This window comes from Lepidochelys kempii, chromosome 4 (assembly GCF_965140265.1).
Source record: "Lepidochelys kempii isolate rLepKem1 chromosome 4, rLepKem1.hap2, whole genome shotgun sequence".
Taxonomy (NCBI): domain Eukaryota; kingdom Metazoa; phylum Chordata; order Testudines; family Cheloniidae; genus Lepidochelys; species Lepidochelys kempii.
The window spans coordinates 127772316-127793514 of NC_133259.1; the positions used below are offsets into that span (position 1 = coordinate 127772316).

Genomic DNA, 21199 nt, shown 5'->3' on the forward strand with positions numbered 1-21199 from the left:
GATTTGTGTCCATTTATTTTACGTAGAGACTGTCCAGTTTGACCAATGTACATGGCAGAGGGGCATTGCTGGCACATGATGGCATATATCACATTGGTAGATGTGCAGGTAAACGAGCCTCTGATAGTGTGGCTGACGTGATTAGGCCCTATGATGGTGTCCCCTGCATAGATATGTGGGCATAGTTGGCAATGGGCTTTGTTGCAAGGATAGGTTCCTGGGTTAGTGGTTCTGTTGTGTGGTGTGTTGTTGCTGGTGAGTATTTGCTTCTGTAGGCAAGGACTGGCCTGTCTCCCAAGATTTGTGAGAGTGATGGGTTGTCCTTCAGGATAGGTTGTAGATCCTTGATGATGCGTTGGAGAGGTTTTAGTTGGGGGCTGAAGGTGACGGCTAGTGGCGTTCTGTTGTTATCTTCGTTGGGCCTGTCCTGTAGCAGGTGACTTCTGGGTACTCTCCTGGCTCTGTCAATCTGTTTCTTCACTTCAGCAGGTGGGTATTGTAGTTGTAAGAATGCTTGATAGAGATCTTGTAGGTGTTTGTCTCTGTCTGAGGGGTTGGAGCAAATGCGGTTGTATCGTAGAGCTTGGTTGTAGACGATGGATCGTGTGGTGTGGTCTGGGTGAAAGCTGGAGGCATGTAGGTAGGAATAATGGTCAGTAGGTTTCCGGTATAGGGTGGTGTTTATGTGACCATCGCTTATTAGCACTGTAGTGTCCAGGAAGTGGATCTCTTGTGTGGACTGGTCCAGGCTGAGGTTGATATTGGGATGGAAATTGTTGAAATCATGGTGGAATTCCTCAACGGTTTCTTTTCCACGGGTCCAGATGATGAAGATGTCATCAGTGTAGCGCAAGTAGAGTAGGGGCATTAGGGGACAAGAGCTGAGGAAGCGTTGTTCTAAGTCAGCCATAAAAATGTTGACATACTGTGGGGCCATGCGGGTACCCATAGAGGTGCCACTGATTTGAAGGTATACATTGTCCCCAAATGTGAAATAGTTATGGGTGAGGACAAAGTCACAAAGTTCAGCCACCAGGTTTCACGTTACATTATCGGGGATATTGTTCCTGATGGCTTGTAGTCCATCTTTGTGTGGAATGTTGGTGTAGAGGGCTTCTACATCCATAGTGGCCAGGATGGTGTTTTCAGGAAGATCATCGATGGATTGTAGTTTCCTCAAGAAGTCAGTGGTGTCTCGAAGATAGCTGGGAGTGCTGGTAGCGTAGGGCCTGAGGAGGGAGTCTACATAGCCAGACAATCCTGCTGTCAGGGTGCCAATGCCTGAGATGATGGGGCGCCCAGGATTTCCAGGTTTATGGATCTTGGGTAGTAGATACAATATCCCAGGTCGGGGTTCCAGGGGTGTGTCTGTGCGGATTTGTTCTTGTGCTTTTTCAGGGAGTTTCTTGAGCAAATGCTGTAGTTTCTTTTGGTAACCCTCAGTGGGATCAGAGGGTAATGGCTTGTAGAAAGTGGTGTTGGAGAGCTGCCTAGCAGCCTCTTGTTCATATTCCGACCTATTCATGATGACGACAGCACCTCCTTTGTCAGCCTTTTTGATTATGATGTCAGAGTTGTTTCTGAGGCTGTGGATGGCATTGTCTTCTGCACGGCTGAGGTTATGGGCAAGTGATGCTGTTTTTCCACAATTTCAGCCCGTGCATGTCAGTGGAAGCACTCTATGTAGAAGTCCAGTCTGTTGTTTCGACCTCCAGGAGGAGTCCACCTAGAATTCTTCTTTTTGTAGCGTTGGTAGGAAGGTCTCTGTGGATTAGTATGTTGTTCAGAGGTGTGTTGGAAATATTCCTTGAGTCGGAGACGTCGAAAATAGGATTCTAGGTCACCACAGCACAGTATCATGTTCGTGGGGGTGGAGGGGCAGAAGGAGAGGCCCCGAGATAGGACAGATTCTTCTGCTGGGCTAAGAGTATAGTTGGATAGATTAACAATATTGCTGGGTGGGTTAAGGGAACCATTGCTATGGCCTTTTGTGGCATGTAGTAGTTTAGATAGTTTAGTGTCCTTTTTCTTTTGTAGAGAAGCAAAGTGTGTGTTGTAAATGGCTTGTCTAGTTTTTGTAAAGTCCAGCCACGAGGAAGTTTGTGTGGAAGGTTGGTTTTTTATGTGAGTATCCAGTTTTGAGAGCTCATTCCTAATCTTTCCCTGTTTGCTGTATAGGAGGTTGATCAGGTGGTTCCACAGTTTCTCTGAGAGCGTGTGGCACAAGCTGTCAGCATAGTCTTGTGGTATGTAGATTGTAATGGATTTTTTACCTTCAGTCCTTTTGGTACGATGTCCATCTGTTTGCATTTGGAAAGGAAGATGATGTCTGTCTGTATCTGTACGAGTTTTTTCATGAAGTTGCCTTTGTTTCCCCATCAGTTAAAGTGTATAATCCTTACTTGCCTCTGAGGGAAATGGGGAAGCTAAATTCATGAGTGTTTATAAAGCACTTTGAGACCCTGGGATGAAATGGGGTCAGATACCAGTGTGATGGGCATGTGCGGTTACCATGAACTTTAAAAGTGCAAAGTCTCATTGAAGAACTATAAGATGCTAAATAGCAATATTTAGTTGATTGAGAGTCCAGGGCCACATTCTTCACCTCAGCTACAGCAGTGTGAATGTGGAGCAACCCAACCAACCTCAGTGAAGTTGTTCTGGATTTACACTGACTGGGTTTGTAAAGGCACCACTCAATGCAGCAAAAACAAGCCTACTCTCAGGACTGCAGGCTAGGAACTTGCTGCTTTATTAAATGCACGCCCCCTAACACAGCTGGGGGAAACTCCTACTAACTAACCAATGATGGGTAGGGGTTGAGCATGGCTCCACCCCCTAAAACTCTGAGTAACCCAATTAACCCCTTGATGACCGTGTTACTACAGTTGCTGTAAGGGGAGAGCAGAAACTGGTCCCCATTTTTGCAATTTAATTGAACTCACAGGTAATATTCTCTTTCTCTTGTGCTCTGTGGCCCCAATTCATCCATCCAATTCAGTGGAGAGGAACTTGGGTGAATTTAATCCTCTGACATGTTACTTCATTGAGCTTAGCCTATTAAACACCAGAGGGAATAGCTGACATGGCAAGCTTGCGCTGAAAGAGATGCCAAGTTTCTGCAGTCCTTCCAGCATATTCCCCATGCTTCTACAAGCCACTTGGCTGGCATTTGAAAAGCGTCTTTTCCAGGCCTGTCTTCTCCAGCAGCACTTGTTGTACCAATAAAATAAAAACCAGCAGGATCTTATTAAAGGGAAAAAGGCAAAATACCACATTTATTGTGAATACAGAAAGAATCATAGTAAGCAGTTAGTTATAGCTATAACATTCCATTCAATCTCATATTTATTCACACATTCATTCATACAAACACACACACACAGAGGTTCTGCAAGGTTGTTATCATAGTTACCAGCCTCAGAGTTGCTCATGCCAAGCCACTGGCCAGGTGGCCTGGACATGAGGAGGGAGCAGGGCCTTGTCAGATGCTCATCTGATGCTCCTGGAAGTTGGTTTGCAGAATCAGACCCCAAAGTTCTCACTTTTTAGAGTCTATTTTTATAGGAATTTCTTCCTATGCCAGTCTATGGGAATTGCTTCATCATGCTGTTGCTGAATCAATCAGCAGATAGCACATTCCTGACGGCTCCAAGATGTTATCTTGTTCTTTGGTTCTCCCATCCTTGAGGCTGTTGGGTGGATTCCAGTCTGCCCACCGGGGGGGATCCTCTGATTATTTCCACTTGACGCCTTCTTCAGCCGATGGACACTGGATTCTTAGGCTGGCACCTCCCTGATCATTCAGTTATTATCCACACCAAGCATCCATCCACATACATCCTCTATCTCTATTTTAATCACAATTGTTAATACAACAAAAGGGTGGGGAGTCTCTGGGTGCTGTTTCTGTTGTTAGAGTATTGCTTTGAGTCTCTCTCTCTGTGAATTGCTTTGAGAACAGACTCTGTCTTAGAATGTACTAACACAATTAGCAGCTTGCAAGTTTCACACATAGAGGGAGAGAAACAGCACCAAAAACCAAGAGACCTCTTAATTAGTAATACCCTGGAATTTAAACTCTGGGGAATCAAACTCATTTGTGATTTTAATACAGAACTTCTTTAATATGATCCAACATAATCCCCCTTTTGACACTAAGATTTATAATCGTCAGTGTCACTTTCTATGTAGCCTATTCAAGAGAAAGTACTGTGAGGCAATTTGAGTTTGTGATTCCAATTCATGCCACATACATGATCCTAGTGATGTATCTTTACTACAAGGTTCTGGGGCAACAGGCAAGGTGAGGCACACCCACTTTTGAGGAGTCCATTCGGTACAACCTCTAGTGTCCAATAGCTTCCCTCCCTCCCCAGCCCACTGGCTCAAGGTCCAGGGTAGCCAAAAGGATCCCATGTGTAATATGGGGAGTGGGTTAACCTTCAATACCTTTGCCTCCAGGGACTGTTGGTGTGCAATTTTGACAACAATTTCTCCCATTAACAAGTCTGGTTTACCATACTGGAAACATATTGCATCCATTCATATTGATAAGTGTCAAACAATTATCTCTTTCTTTTTTAACAAATGCATCAAACCCTTAATATTTCCCAATATGACCCAGAACATTTTGTGTTCCAAAGTAGCTAGTGCAAGTATCTGCATTTCAGTGCATCCCATAGCTATGCCTGTGTAGTTTCCTATTTCTAATATTTTTTTTTCTTATGGATAAGCCATGTGGTAGTATTAAGCCATTACTAAAGATTCCATTGGCCTTTTAGGTTACCCAGACCAATTTGGACCAAGTCTACTTTGGCATGTACTTGTTTTTGTATCAGGCTGTCCTGTAGCTGGGACAGAAAGCTTAATTTATTTTTAAGTTCCTGCAGGTCTTCAGTATTTTTTTTTTTTAAACACACAACAGTGCTAGCAACAACACAAAACACAAGACAAAACATAGAACACAGAACACAATTTCTATTGTGACAGTAGATTCGTGGTATTGGGTTGCTTTTCAGCTGGCAGCTTTTCCTGATTTTCTGAAAGACAAAAAGAACATGTTTCTACCCCTTTTGGGGTGGCAGATTATTGCTTAAAATATTTCTTTTACAAATACCCTTGCTGATTGCAGGCAAAACAGAGAAATTGCCCCCATATTTTCCTGTTTTTGTTCTATAGGCAGGCCAGGTTTCAAAGGCTTTTATCTTCTAAGGGTTATGGGGAAATTATCCCACTGTTTAGTCATTAAATCCCTGAGTTTTCCTTCTTATACAGCAGACCAAGTTTATAATGTTTTTCCTGCTGTGTTAAGCTTTAAGTTTTATTTACAGGTAATAACTGAGAAGCATCATTACCATACGACCTTAAAGGATTTTTCCAAAAATCATACACACTATACGTTGTTACAGGGATACTTATTATCATTAAATTTATTAAAATTATCTTGTTATCCCATGCCTTTTATTTAGACAATTTGTTTGCTGACCAGGTATGTCCTTTATCTGCAGCTCCTTTGTGCTGCTAGTTCTTTCCTTCCTTTATCATTTAGGTAATTTGCATTTTCACAGAAACTTCCTGCTTTTGGATTTAAAGCCATCAGCAGCTCAGAGAGTCTATCTTAAAAGGGACACAATCAACTTTCACCAGAGTTTTGATTACTTTTAACTTCTGCTTCCAAAACACACAGCAATCTGAAAAAGAAAACCCAACCTATTGTGGCTCCCTTTGGAGCCCTAATAGCATTTTAATTAAGTAACATGGTATGTTTGCATTTCTTTTGCCCCTTCTACAATATACCCTGCACATGTTCTGGGGCAAATGCACATTCCTTCCATAGTTTAACTTCTATAACATTATCCAGATCCATTTTTACATAAGGTGTCACTATTTCTTTTTTTTGCTTACAGAGTTTTCATGTACCTTTATCAAAGTGACAGTCTGATTACTCAGAGCCATTTTAAGACTCAGTGTTTCTAACATTGCTTCTTTTTGTTTTGTGCACCTCACCCCTGCTGTTGCTTCAGAGAGGCACTGTCTTTTTTTAATTTTTTTTTTTACTACAACTCTCATCTGCTATTTTGTTACAAAAACAAACAAACAAAAAACAAACAAAAAGAATCCAAAAATTTTTTTTTATATTCTCCTGATTTTGACTGCCCTGCTGCAGCCACAACTTAAAAACATTTTAAATTTTGTAAAGCATTGAGTTACCTTTTAAGGGTTAAATGCCAAATCCCAAAGCCAAACAACACTAATTACCTGTGTCTAGCAAAAAGGTCTGTCAGTTTTGCAACTTTGAATTAAAGAGTCAAATGGATTTTTAGTGGCATTATTTAAAACAAAAACAAAACTAACTGGTCCTTAGAACTTTACATATTTACACACACACAGACAGATACATACACATTTTCTTTTCCTTAACATCCCTTCCACACTGCTCTGTTTTTTACATCTTACATTCCCTTTATACATTTGAGGCAGTTAAGTTCCAATAGAACCCTCTTACGTTCTTTTAGCAAATTTGACTAAATTGTCCAGTCAAATGATTTTAATCAGATAGTTTATTTTTGCCTGGCTAATTTACAGACATTCCTTTGGAAAAGGGCCCATTTTTCTTTCAGAATGGCTGCAAAGAAACCAAGAATGCTCTAACACTTTTCCTTTTTAACATTTTTGGTTAAAAGTTGTTTGGGTGAAATACAAAGTTTAACTGCTTAATTCCCTCCAGCCTCTGCAGAGTTAACTTTTTTTTTTTTTTTACTCTCTTTTCTCTTTGTCATTATGCCTGGGGGTGCCGTACATAGGACCTTCTCCCCCTTTACCTGCCTCCCTCCAGCCTTTGCAGAGTTAACTTTTTCACTCTTTTTGTATTCCTGGAGTGCCTCTTTCACTATTTTCAGCTGGCTTTGGATATTTGTAGCCAGCACCTTCCAATTGTCTGCTCCCTTTTCCATTTGTGCCTTTTCCTCTTTACATGAAGACAAGCGGAGGGAAGAATCCTTATATGCCTCCCACAACAACCAAATTGCTGCTGCATCTCTTTTGGCAGCACTAGAAGGTTTGTATATGAGGATATACTGAGCCAATCTATCCTCTAGGTCCGAAATAGTGCAGACATCAGCTAGGGCTTGTTTAGTCCAAGGACTGTGCCCAAATTTTTGAAGGATTTGTTTAAAAGGTGTAATTTCTTTAACAAAAGGTGAGGTTGGAGTTCCTTCTGACTCCATTCCTCCCTCTAGTACTGGCTTACCCTGTTTTCTTTTAAACATCTTAACATGGATATTTCAATCTCTTTGTCACTGCTGGTATTACTTAGCAAGTGACACAGCCTAGATTCTGAAATCATAGCTTAATCTATGCGTTTTTCCCCTGCTACCTTCCCGGAGGCCAGCAGGTCCCCTGCTACCTTCCCAGAGGCCAGCAGGTCCAGTTAACCTATTTCTCCCTGCTACCTTCTCGGAGGCCAGCAGGTCTGGTTAACCTGTTTCTCCCTGCTACCTTCTCGGAGGCCAGCAGGTCTGGTCAACCTGTTTCTCCCTGCTACCTTCTCGGAGGCCAGCAGGTCCGGTTAACCTGTTCTTCCCTGCTACCTTCTCGGAGGCCAGCAGGTCCCCTGCTACCTTCTCGGAGGCCAGCAGGTCTGGTTTAATCTGTTTTCCCTACTACCTTCTCGGAGGCCAGCAGGTCCCCTGCTACCTTCTCGGAGGCCAGCAGGTCTGGTTTAATCTGTTTTTCCTGCTACCTTCTCGGAGGCCAGCAGGTCCCCTGCTACCTTCTCGGAGGCCAGCAGGTCTGGTTTAATCTGTTTTTCCTGCTACCTTCTCGGAGGCCAGCAGGTCCCCTGCTACCTTCTCGGAGGCCAGCAGGTCTGGTTAACCTAATAGAAATGCCTAGCTCACTAGAGCTGGCGGTGTGCACACCAATATTTACAATAACTGAGGTTTTTTACCAATATTCTCCCTTTTGCAATTCTCCACCAAAATGTTGTACCAATAAAATAAAAACCAGCAGGATCTTATTAAAGGGAAAAAGGCAAAATACCACATTTATTGTGAATACAGAAAGAATCATAGTAAGCAGTTAGTTATAGCTATAACATTCCATTCAATCTCATATTTATTCTCACATTCATTCATACAAACACACACACACACACACACACACACACAGGTTCTGCAAGGTTGTTATCATAGTTACCAGCCTTAGAGTTGCTCATGCCAAGTCACTGGCCAGGTGGCCTGGACATGAGGAGGGAGCAGGGCCTTGTCAGATGCTCATCTGATGCTCCTGGAAGTTGGTTTGCAGAATCAGACCCCAAAGTTCTCACTTTTTAGAGTCTATTTTTATAGGAATTTCTTCCTATGCCAGTCTATGGGAATTGCTTCATCATGCTGTTGCTGAATCAATCAGCAGATAGCACATTCCTGACGGCTCCAAGATGTTATCTTGTTCTTTGGTTCTCCCATCCTTGAGGCTGTTGGGTGGATTCCAGTCTGCCCTCCGGGGGGGATCCTCTGATTATTTCCACTTGATGCCTTCTTCAGCCGATGGACACTGGATTCTTAGGCTGGCACCTCCCTGATCATTCAGTTATTATCCACACCAAGCATCCATCCACATACATCCTCTATCTCTATTTTAATCACAATTGTTAATACAACAAAAGGGTGGGGAGTCTCTGGGTGCTGTTTCTGTTGTTAGAGTATTGCTTTGAGTCTCTCTCTCTGTGAATTGCTTTGAGAACAGACTCTGTCTTAGAATGTACTAACACAATTAGCAGCTTGCAAGTTTCACACATAGAGGGAGAGAAACAGCACCAAAAACCAAGAGACCTCTTAATTAGTAATACCCTGGAATTTAAACTCTGGGGAACCAAACTCATTTGTGATTTTAATACAGAACTTCTTTAATATGATCCAACACACTCGGGGCAAGTATTTGACTATGGCCTCCTCTCTCCTACTGTAAATCTCACTGAGGGGGGAAAAGAAAGCAGCATTGTTTCCTTACTGAAAGAGACCAGATGACAGCGCAAAGGATACACACCAGCCCACCACTTACCACTGTCTCAGCTGTTGGCTCCTGACAGACAGAAGCATGTGGTTTCTAAAAATACCCTCCTAAAGAAAATATGTGCTCTTTCCAATGGGAGAGGGTTAATTAAACGCTGTGGCCATAACATATACAAATGCTTTCAGCTTGGGGAAATAATTCCAACGTGTTTTTCAGACAGGCGTATCCTAATGAAGCAAACAGTGCTGGTCACACGGGACCAGCCCCTTTGATTTCCGGGCTTACAACTATATTAAGTAAAAAGCTCCCCCCACAAGTGGAAAATAGTACAGCCTCATGTAGGTGGGTGTGATGGGGACCATCTATTTCTAGGATTGGTCCTGTGGCAACCCAAAGGTGCTGAAAAAGCAGGAGTGACAAGGGACCTGGCTCACAGTGGGACACTTGCGTTGCAAGCCCAGTTTCCCTGACATGACACCTAGGGAGATGGAGATGGTGGAAGTGTTCACTTCGGAAGGCAAAGGCAGGGGGTTGAAGGCAGCCAAGGAATTCTGGGCTGGAGATGTCATCTTTGCGGAGCCAGCCTACGCCGCAGTAGTTTTTGACAGGTAAGAGAGAAGTTATTACACAGCAAAAAGCCAATCTGTGCTTCTTGTGAAGCCTGATCTGGCTGCGGTCGGTGAAGGCTTCCTTAGAGTCTGGATAGCATCAAGAAAGGCTGAGAATCGCAGTCAGCAGCGCTCCACTGTGAGTCATTCTGTGGAGATGCAGCTCACAGCGGCTGTCCTCTTGCTATGATGGGATAGTCAGTCTGCTTGCCTGTTTTAAATACAGTGTGCCTGCTTCTGGGACATGATCTTGGAAGGTGCTCAGCGCCTTTAGCTTCCATTGAGAGCAGAGGGAGTGGAGGGAGCTCAGCGCCTCTCAAGATTGGTCCCCAGCGAATTATTCAAGTGGATTGCAGTGTGCAAGCTGCGATTCTAGTTACAATGGGCCTCTAACTGACTTTGCTATAGGAGGCTTCCACTATATACTGTATGATGCGGGTACAATATGCCATTGTGCTTTGTTTTCACATATAACCTCTTTGACTATATACGTAGAGAGGGCACTAATGCTGAAAGTCAGTAGATACATTCATGCCACTGATAGTTTGTAGTAACTTGAGATTCCTTCATCCTGTGCCCCTTTAAAACCCATTGCCCCCAAACAAATAGCCTAATACATGGAATTTGGCAGCATTTGGCCTGCTTTAAAATGGTGTTATACCTGTCAGTGGATGAATTAATGGGCTGGGCTGGTGCAGTCATCTTTGAGAGGAGAGATCAGATTTCTGTAACTTTCCTGTGATATTGACGAAACCCGAAAGCGAATCCTGATGAAGATGCATTTTCCAGTGATGTCACTTGTCGTGCGCTTCTTATTTTTACATGAATAATATTTGATCAACTTCTCTTGCGGATGTGGACACTGAGGGCTAGATCTGCAAAGGGATATAGGCACCTAACTGCCATGTTAGGCACCTAAGTCCAAAACGTAGATCCTCACAACCACTGCTCAGATGCCGCCTCCCACAGTAGGTGCCAATTTTTGCTGCTAAAGTCCCTTAGGCACCTACATTCCCACCAGTGGCCATGCAAAAAGCTTCCTGATTCCTGGCACCAAGTGTCTAGCTGATGCTTAAGCCCCAGTGGGATCCTCAAACTAGGCATTTCTCCTGCCTATGTGGCCTGTGGGGTCTGGTCCATGGGCATTTTCAGATGCTGCCTAAGAGCACAGCAGATCAGATGCTGTGGGCCAGGGGTTAGTTGAGATGTGGGAGGCTTAGGTTCAAATCCCCTTTGCAAGGACTTGCACCCATGTCTCCAATTCCCATGTGAGTGCCGTAAGCCTTGGGCTAAAGGTCATTCTGGCCTGGGGGTTTCTCAGTCTCTCCTGGTGAAGCTGTTCCACTTTGTATGAAATCCTTAAATACTCAGCAGGGCAGGAACTGGAAGCTGGTTCTCCCAGGTGAGTGCCCTAAACACTGGCCAGCAGAGTCATTCTCACTCTTTCTCTGGCCCATGAATATGAGATAATAGAGTTACTCTGGATTTGACATCAGTGAAATTACTCCACATTTGTATTGGTGTAACTGAGAGCAGCATTTGGCCCAAAGTTCTTAAATATGAAACTAACCTTCAGCTGCTGTTTTTCATTCTGCACTTAGGAAGAGTCTAAACTTTCCTTAAGTGCAGCACAAAAATGAATTCTGGGATTGAATTTTGCTCAAAACTGCCATTCATTTCAGTGGGGGTTCTGCACATGAAATAAAGGTAGGATGTGATCTTTCCTATTAAAGCCTTCCACGAACAAATGGTTTCTTTGAATGAGGTCACGGGTAGCATCTAACCTTTCACTGTGCTTTTTAACTCTCGTCATCTGGGATATTTTAAATCACTCACTTGAAGTGAATTTGCTTGGCAGCTTCATGTCACCTGACATGAAAATTAGGTATTGAATGGAAAGAGTAGAAAAGAAATGTGTGGAGTTGTTTGTGTTTGCATCTTTTCACTCCTTCTTTCCCTGCCTTTGCAGTATCAGTGGGAGAACATGTCTGTGAACCTAGCACAATGACAACGTAGAGGTTGAGGCCCAGATCCACAAAAGGATTTAGGCGCTAATTCCCTGAGAGAGACGGGGCTTAGGCCATACCCTGTCCTTGGCATCTGCTATTGGTTAGCTCTGCTCAGCATGCTGGTTGTTGTGGATTTCATTCTTAGGCACCTATCTCTCCCCATTCATTGTATAGAAAGTCTGGGAGTCTAACTCAGGACTGTGGATTCCACTGGGTGGCAAGACGTCTCAAAGTTAGATGCTGCAACACTGCGCATTGCGATACCTTATCCCTTTGTGGATTTAGTCCCTAGGTTTTATTTTGCATTTTAACATGTCATTGCAAGAGCTGCTGTTTTAAAATGTAACTGCAAATGTAACACCGACAGACCCCGCTGTCGGCGGGTGAGAGCGAACCTGGGACCTCTGAAGCTAAATGCATGAGCCTCTACTGCATGAGCTAAAAGCTACATAGCCCTTAGCTAAGGCTGTAGAGCAGACTCAATAATCTCTCTCTAAGTGGTCTCGGTGCCAGTAGATGGGACAGAACACCACACCCAGGCGGTGTGTGGGTTACACAAACACAACTGTACTTGAATTATGCCTAAATACCACAGTGGGTAGTGCTATATAAATGCCCAAATAGATTAGACTGACAGACTATGGGCCCAAATTCTGCTCCTGTGACTAGGCCAGATTCTGCCCCCCGTTACATTGGCCCTGATCCAGATCCCATCAAAGTCAATAGGGCTCTTTCCACTGACTTCAGTGGGCGTTCGGCCAGGCCCATTGAGTAACTTACTCTGCAATTAGTCCCACTGGAATCAGTGGATCTAATTGTGGAACACGTAGTACTCACTAAGAGTTGGGGTGGCAGTACCTGGCCTATTGAACTCAGTGGAAAAATGGAAGCAAGATAGGATTAAGAGGTGATTTTATAGTGATTTGTTCCTAAGCATGGTCGTTTGATGCCAGTTAATCATTCTAGCCAAAGCTGAACTAGGCTGGATCTGATGGATCCTTATAATGAACTTTTTTTAAAAAAATAAGCAGCAGGCTAATTAAAATATCTGGAAGAATGTTTTGTCTCAGGCAGAGACAGCAGTAGCTTGCACAGAATGTTCTATCTTTAAAATATCTTTAAAATAAAATGGTTTTATTTAGTTAGGGGTTTTTTTTTTTTTAAAATATGTTCCTAGTAAATGGACACTGCCCATTGAGACGAGTCTTAAAGATTGTAGCTGCCTTGCAGACTCCTCTAGAAATGGATGGTTATGATTATACACTGTTCTTGGAGTACTGTTCTTGGGAGCCAGTTATGCTCATGTTAAAGGCCTAGATCTTCTTCAGTCGGCTCTTTGCATACAGATCCTTATCTCTATGATGAGCCCCTTTGACTACAGCAGAGATACTCCACTTTACACTGGCTGAGGTCAGGCCCTTAGATTGTGTTGTTTGACAAAAAAAGGCTGCTTGGTCTCTTTACAGCTAAGGATCTCAAAGATCTTCACAAGCCCTCATTAATTTGCACAGCGCCTTGTCAAGGTAGGTATTATCCTATCAATGGTCCATTTATTCTACATTGTTCTGTCTACTGAACACAGCAAGCCACATCCCCACATGGTGTAAATTGCCATAACCTATGTCTGTGTATGCCAGCTGGGGATCGGGACCAATATACGGAGCTTTGCAGGCTTATGTGTGGAAGCAGCGTGTAAGGCGGGGGCGGGCAAACTTTTTGGCCTGAGGGCCGCATCCGGTTTCTGAAATTGTATGGAGGGCCGGTTAGGGGAGGCTGTGCCATCTCGGCACTGATCCTGGAGCAACTGGCCAGCCAGAGGGGTGTTCCCCAGTGCGGCCATCTCGGCACCGACCCCCAAGCAATTGGCCAGCCAGAGGGGTGTTCCCCAGTGCAGCCAATACCAGCAGAGGAACCTCCTGCTGTGAGCTTGTTCGGCACCCAAGCTCTAGAAGCTGAAACCTGAGAAGGGGCTTCCTGCCGTGAACTCTGCCCTGCTCTGAGCTCTGCTCTCTGCACCGACATGGGGCTTCTGTGAGTTCTGTGCTGCTCTGAGCTCTACTCTGGTCAACTACTGCACCGAGAGGGCACAGTTACCATACCATCTCTAAAAGAGTGCCACAGAGAAGCCCTGCTGTCAGTTCTGCTTCGCACTGAGACACCAGAGGCTTCCACCGTCATGCTCTGTGGCAATGGTACTGGTACCGTCCCCTAAGGAGAGGGGACAGTTACCGTACCATCTCTCGTCCCCTAAGGAGAGGGGACAGTTACCGTACCATCTCTCATCCCCTCCTCAGACGTTCTTGTTAAACCCTGGATTTGTGCTGGAAATGGCCCACCTTGATTATCATACACATTGTAAGGAGAGTGATCACTTTAGATAAGCTATTACCAGCAGGAGAGTGGGGTGGGGGGAGAGAAAACCTTTTGTAGTGGTAAATACCCATTTTTTCATGGTTTGTGTGTATAAAAAGATCTTCTGTACTTTCCACAGTATGCATCCAATGAAGTGAGCTGTAGTTCATGAAAGCTTATGCTCAAATAAATTGGTTAGTCTCTAAGGTGCCACAAGTACTCCTTTTCTTTTTGCGAATACAGACTAACATGGCTGTTACTCTGAAACCCATCTCTAAAAGAGCGGCATAGAGAAACCCTTTGGTACCAGGTGCAACAAAACTCCCATCTAGGAAGTGTTCTGCACCTTCCCAACCATTGATACCGACTCTCATTTAGGGAGTGCTCTGCCCAAATATTGGTACTGACAACGTACCATGGATCCTCCTCTGTGGTACCAAATGAACCCATGGTACTGCATTAGCTCTGGTACCCTGGAAGCTTGATGACTGAGGAAGAACCACAATCCCCATTACTTGGTACCAGGACCCCAGTATCGAGCACATCCCAGCACCCAGAATCGCTCTTAGCACTGGACTGTATACTGCCAATACCCCAGTCAGCGGCACCGTTACCCACTGACCAATCTGACGCTGGCCAAGAGAATATCATTCCCTGGCCCCTCAAGGTGGCCCACCACCACACTACAAGGGTCATCCCCAATTCCATCACGCCAACCACCTGTGCCTGTCTTCCTACCTCTCCCTCCCAAGGCCATATTGTAACTCTTCGGGTATATACACACACATGGTGTGACAGTCTCCGGTGTCTCTCAGGGAGAGTCCACCAGATGGTTTGCTACAGCCTGGCACCTGAGCCAGGGCAGGAGAAAGCTTTCTGAGAACAGGAAAGAAGGGGGAAGGGGAAAAACAAACAAACAAAAACAAAAAAACCACACCTGAAGAGGAAGCTACCTCTTCAGCACACTTCTCCTCATCTCTGCCAGATGAGACTGTGCTGCCCACCCCTCATCACTAGGTGAAGATTTAAGAATTTTCTGGATCTTACCAAGAGGGTGGCAGACGAGCTGCAGATTCCCTTACAGGAGGTGGCAGATACACATCACAAGTTGGTGGAAATTCTGCACACTACCTTCTCATCTAGAACTGTCCTCCCAATTAATGAGCTAATTCTAGATCCTACCAAAATCATCTGGCAGAGCCAGCCTCTATCGCACCAACCAGCAACAGAGTGTAAACAAAAACAACCCTACATCTCTACCCAAAGAGGCAGACTTTGTTTTCAAAATCCGCAACCCAACTCCCTCATAGTGGATGTGGTTAATGCATGAAGCAAGCAACATAATGCCAAGTCAACTCCATATGATCAGGCTTCACAGGATGGCATATTCATCAACAACTTTACTGTTTAGAGTCATAAATTACCAAACTGTCATGGCCAAAACAATTTTGTTAATCTTGGGAAACCGAGGATGTTTCTGAAACATTACTGGAAACACAAAAAGAACAGATTCAGACCATTCTTAGAGAAGGTCAGTTAATAGCCAGACCGGTCCTAGAGACACCACTGGATGTAGCTGTTACAGCTGCCCGCCAAGTCTCCATGACAGTGGTACTGAGGTGGGTTGTGGTGTTTTTTTTTTGTTTTCTACACCTCTCTAGATTGCCCAAAGAGCTACAGACTTCCAATTTGAAGGATCAAACTCTTTGCGGAGAAGACAGATTTTTCTCTCCACATCCTGAAGGATTCTCAGACTGCACTACATTCCTTAGGAATCTACACTGTGGAACAGAAGAGAAGATATACCTCTCAACCACACCACAGATCACAATCTTCTCAATACTCACCGTCTCTGTGCTGTTATGAGCCACAGTGTAAGAGCCCAGGGCTCAAAAGTGAGAACAGTCTGCACCCCAGTCCATGACCTCTCAAACTGCCTCTTATAAGCACTTTGATGAGCTGGTCGGGGGCCTGAACAATGATACTGTACAGCATCAGCTGCCATCTATACACCTGTCAGGGCACTCAGAAGTCACCTTACCTTACTTCACAGCAGTTAGGACCAGCTCTAGAGCAAAGAGATTGATTTCTAGCCTTGAACTTACAGGGTGCCTATTTCCATATCTCAATACAACCATCGTACAGGAGATTTCCTACTGCTTACCTTTGAGGCAGGATCATATAGGTACAGACTGCTCCACACAGGGTAGTCTCCAAGGTTCACTTTATTGTAGAGGCATACTAACCCCGGTACAGTGACTGGACTTTATCAGCACCAACCTGATGCAGTACAAGTGAGATCACTCCTCTCACTGCTCACATTCACCACCCGGAGACACATGTCTCCCTGATATGCTGGGGAGCTCACATGCACAACAACAAGGTTCAGGACAAATGGCCTTCCACAGAAATGACCTTCCATATCACTCTTCTGGGGTTAGGGGCGGTCAGGAGTGCCTGTGCACAAACTGCCTTTCATCAAAAACAACACACAAAGGTTATGATGGACTTAATGTGACCTGTATGTTTTGTATAAACTGCCAAGGAGCTGCCAGATCTCCCTCCCTCTGCAAGACAGCATTCAAACTTTGGAATTGATGCACTTATCACAATGTGCTCATCTCAGCTGTTTGTCTACAAGGGATACAGAACGGAATAACCAACAGTCTCAGTTGGAATTTTCTCACGACAATGAGTGTATACTGAATTCACAGGTGCTTCAAGATATAGCCACCCTTTGGGGAAACATTCACTGGCAGTTGCCCTCATCTTCTCAGCGGACAGGGCCCACTTGTATGTCTTTTCCCAGTTTCCTACCCTATCCAAGATTCTGTAGAAAATTCAATGAAACAAAGCAAGAGTTATTGTGATTGCCCCTCTTGACTATGACAAGTCTGGCTCCCTTACCTGATGCAGATGGCAATATGCCCTCCTGTTCCTCTGACATCAGCCCATTCCTCACCCGCTCTCTCAAAACAATGGGCTGACCCTTCACCCCAACCCATGGGTCCTCTGCCTCCAGGCATGGATCTTTCTTTGTTCCAAGGCTTAGAAGCAGAATGCTCTGACAAGCTGAAACACATGTTGCAACACAACCACAAGTTGACCCCTCCACATACCTATCTACAAAATGGGAACGACTCCCAAGTTTGTACCATTCCCAACGGACAGACCCAACCTCATCTTTCCTCCCTGTGATTTTGCATTACATTTTAAACTCTCACTCAGCTCCCTTAAGGTACATCTCATGGCAAACATGGCTTCCCACTTGGAGTTTGCTCAACAACTAATGCGTAGACTCTTTAAGGGCATTGGGACTCTCTTCCCTCATGTGACACCACCCGCTCCAGCCTGGGACTTTAATCTAGTTCTCAGGGCTTGGACTAGACCTCCCTTTGAGTCCAGGGCAACTTTTTCTCTCTTCCACCTGTCCATGACGACAGCATTTCTAATTGCCCATCACCTCAGCTAGGCTCATAGGAGAAATAGCGGCCCTGATGGCACACCCATCATTCATGGCCTTTGTCTTTAAAATAAATAAATAAATAAAATAAAAAATAACTCGAAGGCCATATCCCAAGTTTCTCCCTACTTTTTTGCACTTTCCATATGAATTAACAGATCCATCTCCCTGTTTTTCCCCAAAACCACATTGTGACAACTGGGAGACAAAATTATTGTGCATATAAAAGATATTAGAAGGACATTAGCATTCTACTTGGACAGGACTAAGGACTTCAGGAAATCCCCTAAACTCTTCCTTTCGTCCACAGAAAGATCCAAAAGCTCTTGATATCTCCTCAAAGACTATCCAAACGGGTCTTTAGTTGCATTAATCACTTAGCAAGGGCACAGCTTGCTTCCGTCCATATGCACTCCATGAGATCAGTTCCTACCTCAGTCACATTCCATAGGGATACCCCTATCTCCCCAATCTATAGAGCAATGATTGGGGCCTCTGTCCATACTTTCACAGAACATTATGCGATCACTGCAGATTTGGCTGCTGACACCATCTTCGATTCCACAGTACTCTCTGTAGTGAAAGACTCCGCTCCGAAGTCCCAGCCTTCAGTGGTACGTACTACTCTGGAGTCACCTAAAGTGGAGCACCCATAGGGACACTACTCGAAGAAGAAGAGGAAGTTACTCACCTTGTGCAGTAACGATGGTTCTTCGAGATGTGTGTCCCTATGGGTGCTCCACAACCCACCCTCCTCCCCTCTACTTCGGAGTTCTCTATAGGGCTCTGTGGTAGAGAAGGAAGTGAGGGGGGTTCACCCATGCAGTGCTAAATAGACTCAAGGCAGACCACAAGGGAGGGAGAGCACATGTGAGGGCTCAATGGGACACTGCTACCGAAAGTCTCCGATTAGAGGTGCAGGGGCATACAGATACCTAAAGTGGAGCACCCATAGGGACACACATCTCGAAGAACCATCGTTACTGCACAAGGTGAGTAACTTCCTCTTTCTTCCTGCTCTCATGGGGGGGGGACCCCAACAGCCATAGGTCAGCGGTTCTGCTGCAGCACATCCTCCAGAAAACCTTCCTTTGCTTTGACGGGTACATTGTTTACAAACCTTTTTCAGCTGCTGTCTACATGTGTGCAGTAAGATGGCTCCCCTTAACGACAGTGGGGAGGACCCCTCCATTCCCAGGCATTATCTTTCTCCTTGCTTCCCAGTACAGTACACTTGTGTGTTTTTATCAGTCCTGTGGCTCTTTGCTGCCTTACAAGGAGCGTAATCTCTGCTGCACCTTTCTGCCCCCATGACTTGACAGCTGACAGAACACAGTCTTGCATTTCTGACCAGCACCCAGTTCTGCCGTTTGACTCAAGAGAGCAGGCCACTGCTCCTGCTATTAGCATGGAACCTGCTGGCCAGCCTGCCTATTGTTAGCATTCCAGCATGCCTGATCATTGTCATCCTACAAGCCACAGTTTAACATGGGACTTTACACTCTGCCTATAATCTTGTTTGTAATTGTCGCTTAATAAAGCTCTGTTTGTGTTGCAAAACCTTGGGTGAAGGGAGCAAGGCATATGTCGTTAGCAGCGCAGGTAGCAATGCTAGACGAATTAGAGCTGGGCTGGCCTTTCCCTTTTAAGTAGCGAGGAAGGATGGCTGTGTGGGCACTGGATGAGGCCTCTGAAGCTCTGGGTTGAAGTCCCATCTCTGGCACAGACCTCCCATGCATATGGCACCTTAGAGACTAACCAATTTATTTGAGCATAAGCTTTCGTGAGCTACAGCTCACTTCATTGGATAAATTGGTTAGTCTCTAAGGTGCCACAAGTACTCCTTTTCTTTTTGCAAATACAGATTAACACGGCTGTTACTCTGAAACCTCCCATGCATAGTTTCTCTCAGCCTCGGTTTTCCATTTGCAAAAGGTAGGTGATAATCATAGGACTGGAAGGGACCTGGAGAGGTCATCTAGTCTAGAGCCCTGCACTCATGGCGGCACTAATAAATAATGCCTCCTTTGCCTGTCCTGTCTATTTAGATTGTGAGCTCTTTGGAGCAAGGATTCTCCCTTCTAGGTGCATCACTGTGCCTACCTAGCACAATAATGCATTGCTTGAGGCCTTTGGCTGGTAGGTTAGACCTTGTTACGCTTATTTGGATTCTCTTGTACTCAATAAGACACTCTTAGACTTCTTTACACCCACTGACCACTGTCTAAGCAAAAGCTGTGCACAGGCTAGCCTACCTGAACTAGTTTGAACCCAGCTGGTGCAGGTAACAACAGCATTGAAGAAGGCTCAGTGTGAGCTTCAGTGTGAGCAGTACAAGCTCGACATGGCCCGTCAGTACGTACTCAGGTTTCAGAGTAACAGCCGTGTTAGTCTGTATTCGCAAAAAGAAAAGGAGTACTTGTGGCACCTTAGAGACTAACCAATTTATTTGAGCATGAGCTTTCGTGAGCTACAGCTCACTTCATCAGATGCATACCGTGGAAACTGCAGCAGATATTATATACACACAGAGATCATGAAACAATACCTCCTCCCACCCCACTGTCCTGCTGGTAATAGCTTATCTAAAGTGATCATCAAGTTGGGCCATTTCCAGCACAAATCCAGGTTTTCTCACCCTCCACCCCCCTACACACAAACTCACTCTCCTGCTGGTAATAGCCCATCCAAAGTGACAACTCCCTTCACAATGTGCATGATAATCAAGGTGGGCCATTTCCTGCACAAATCCAGGTTCTCTCACCCCCTCACCCCCCTCCAAAAACCACACACACAAACTCACTCCTGCTGGTAAAAGCTCATCCAAAGTGACCACTCTCCCTACAATGTGCATGATAATCAAGGTGGGCCATTTCCAGCACAAATCCAGGTTTTCTCACCCCCTCACCCTCATACACACACAAACTCACTCTCCTGCTGGTAATAGCTCATCCAAAGTGACCACTCTCCCTACAATGTGCATGGTAATCAAGGTGGGCCATGTCCAGCACAAATCCAGGCTCTCTCACTCCCCCCCTTCCCCCCGCCCCCGGGGACACACACACACACACACAAACTCACTCTCCTGCTGCTCCAAACGTACTCAGTTTGCTAGCCAAGGCTGTGCTGTATTCATTGCCTTTGTTACCAGTGCTAACCAGGTTCAAGCTAGCATAGGCAGGCTAGCCTGTGCACATAGACATATCCTAAGTTTCCAGTTCATTCATGGTATAACTGTATCAGAGACTGGGGTGGAAGGATCCTGAAGGTTCTGGGGCTTACGGCAGAGGAGAGAAGTGGCTTCCCCTTTTTTCCAAACAAAGCAAGTGACCAGGAGAGGCAGCTATATGGATGAAAGTTGTAGAGTTAGGTGCATTATGGGTGGGCTTCTGCCTCCCTCTGAAGTATCTGACATTGGGCACAATCAAAGAAAGGATAGTGTGCTACTGGCACTTCCAATGTGTTTTATGAGAGACACAAGTGAAGCCCTTATGCACTTGGAGAGGAAAGTCTAAATCTCACCCTTTGAAGTGTAAACTGTAAGCTAGTAAACTACAGAGCCAGCTGGCTGCACCTGTTGTGTCCTCTGGATATAAATGTCCCTTGCATTTCAAGTGAACTTTCTGGGGACAGCTGGTTCTTCTGAGAAACCTGCCATCGCCAGCCAGTCTGCATGAAAGAGGAAGGTGTTCTAAAGAGCAAACACAAGGGTATAAAATCCTCTTGAAATGTGTGGCACATAACCTAGAGAG

General features: G+C 45.0%; 1 protein-coding gene across 2 annotated transcripts in view; it reads left to right on the plus strand.

Moving 5' to 3' along the window:
* Positions 1–9486: 9486 nt before the first annotated feature.
* The window catches only part of SMYD1 (SET and MYND domain containing 1), a 51238-nt gene continuing 39525 nt past the window's right edge, over positions 9487–21199 (plus strand). For both annotated transcript variants that reach the window (XM_073342892.1, XM_073342893.1), the window contains exon 1: positions 9487–9623. In XM_073342892.1, the coding sequence (XP_073198993.1) occupies positions 9487–9623 (137 nt within the window). The remainder of the gene's footprint in view (positions 9624–21199) is intronic.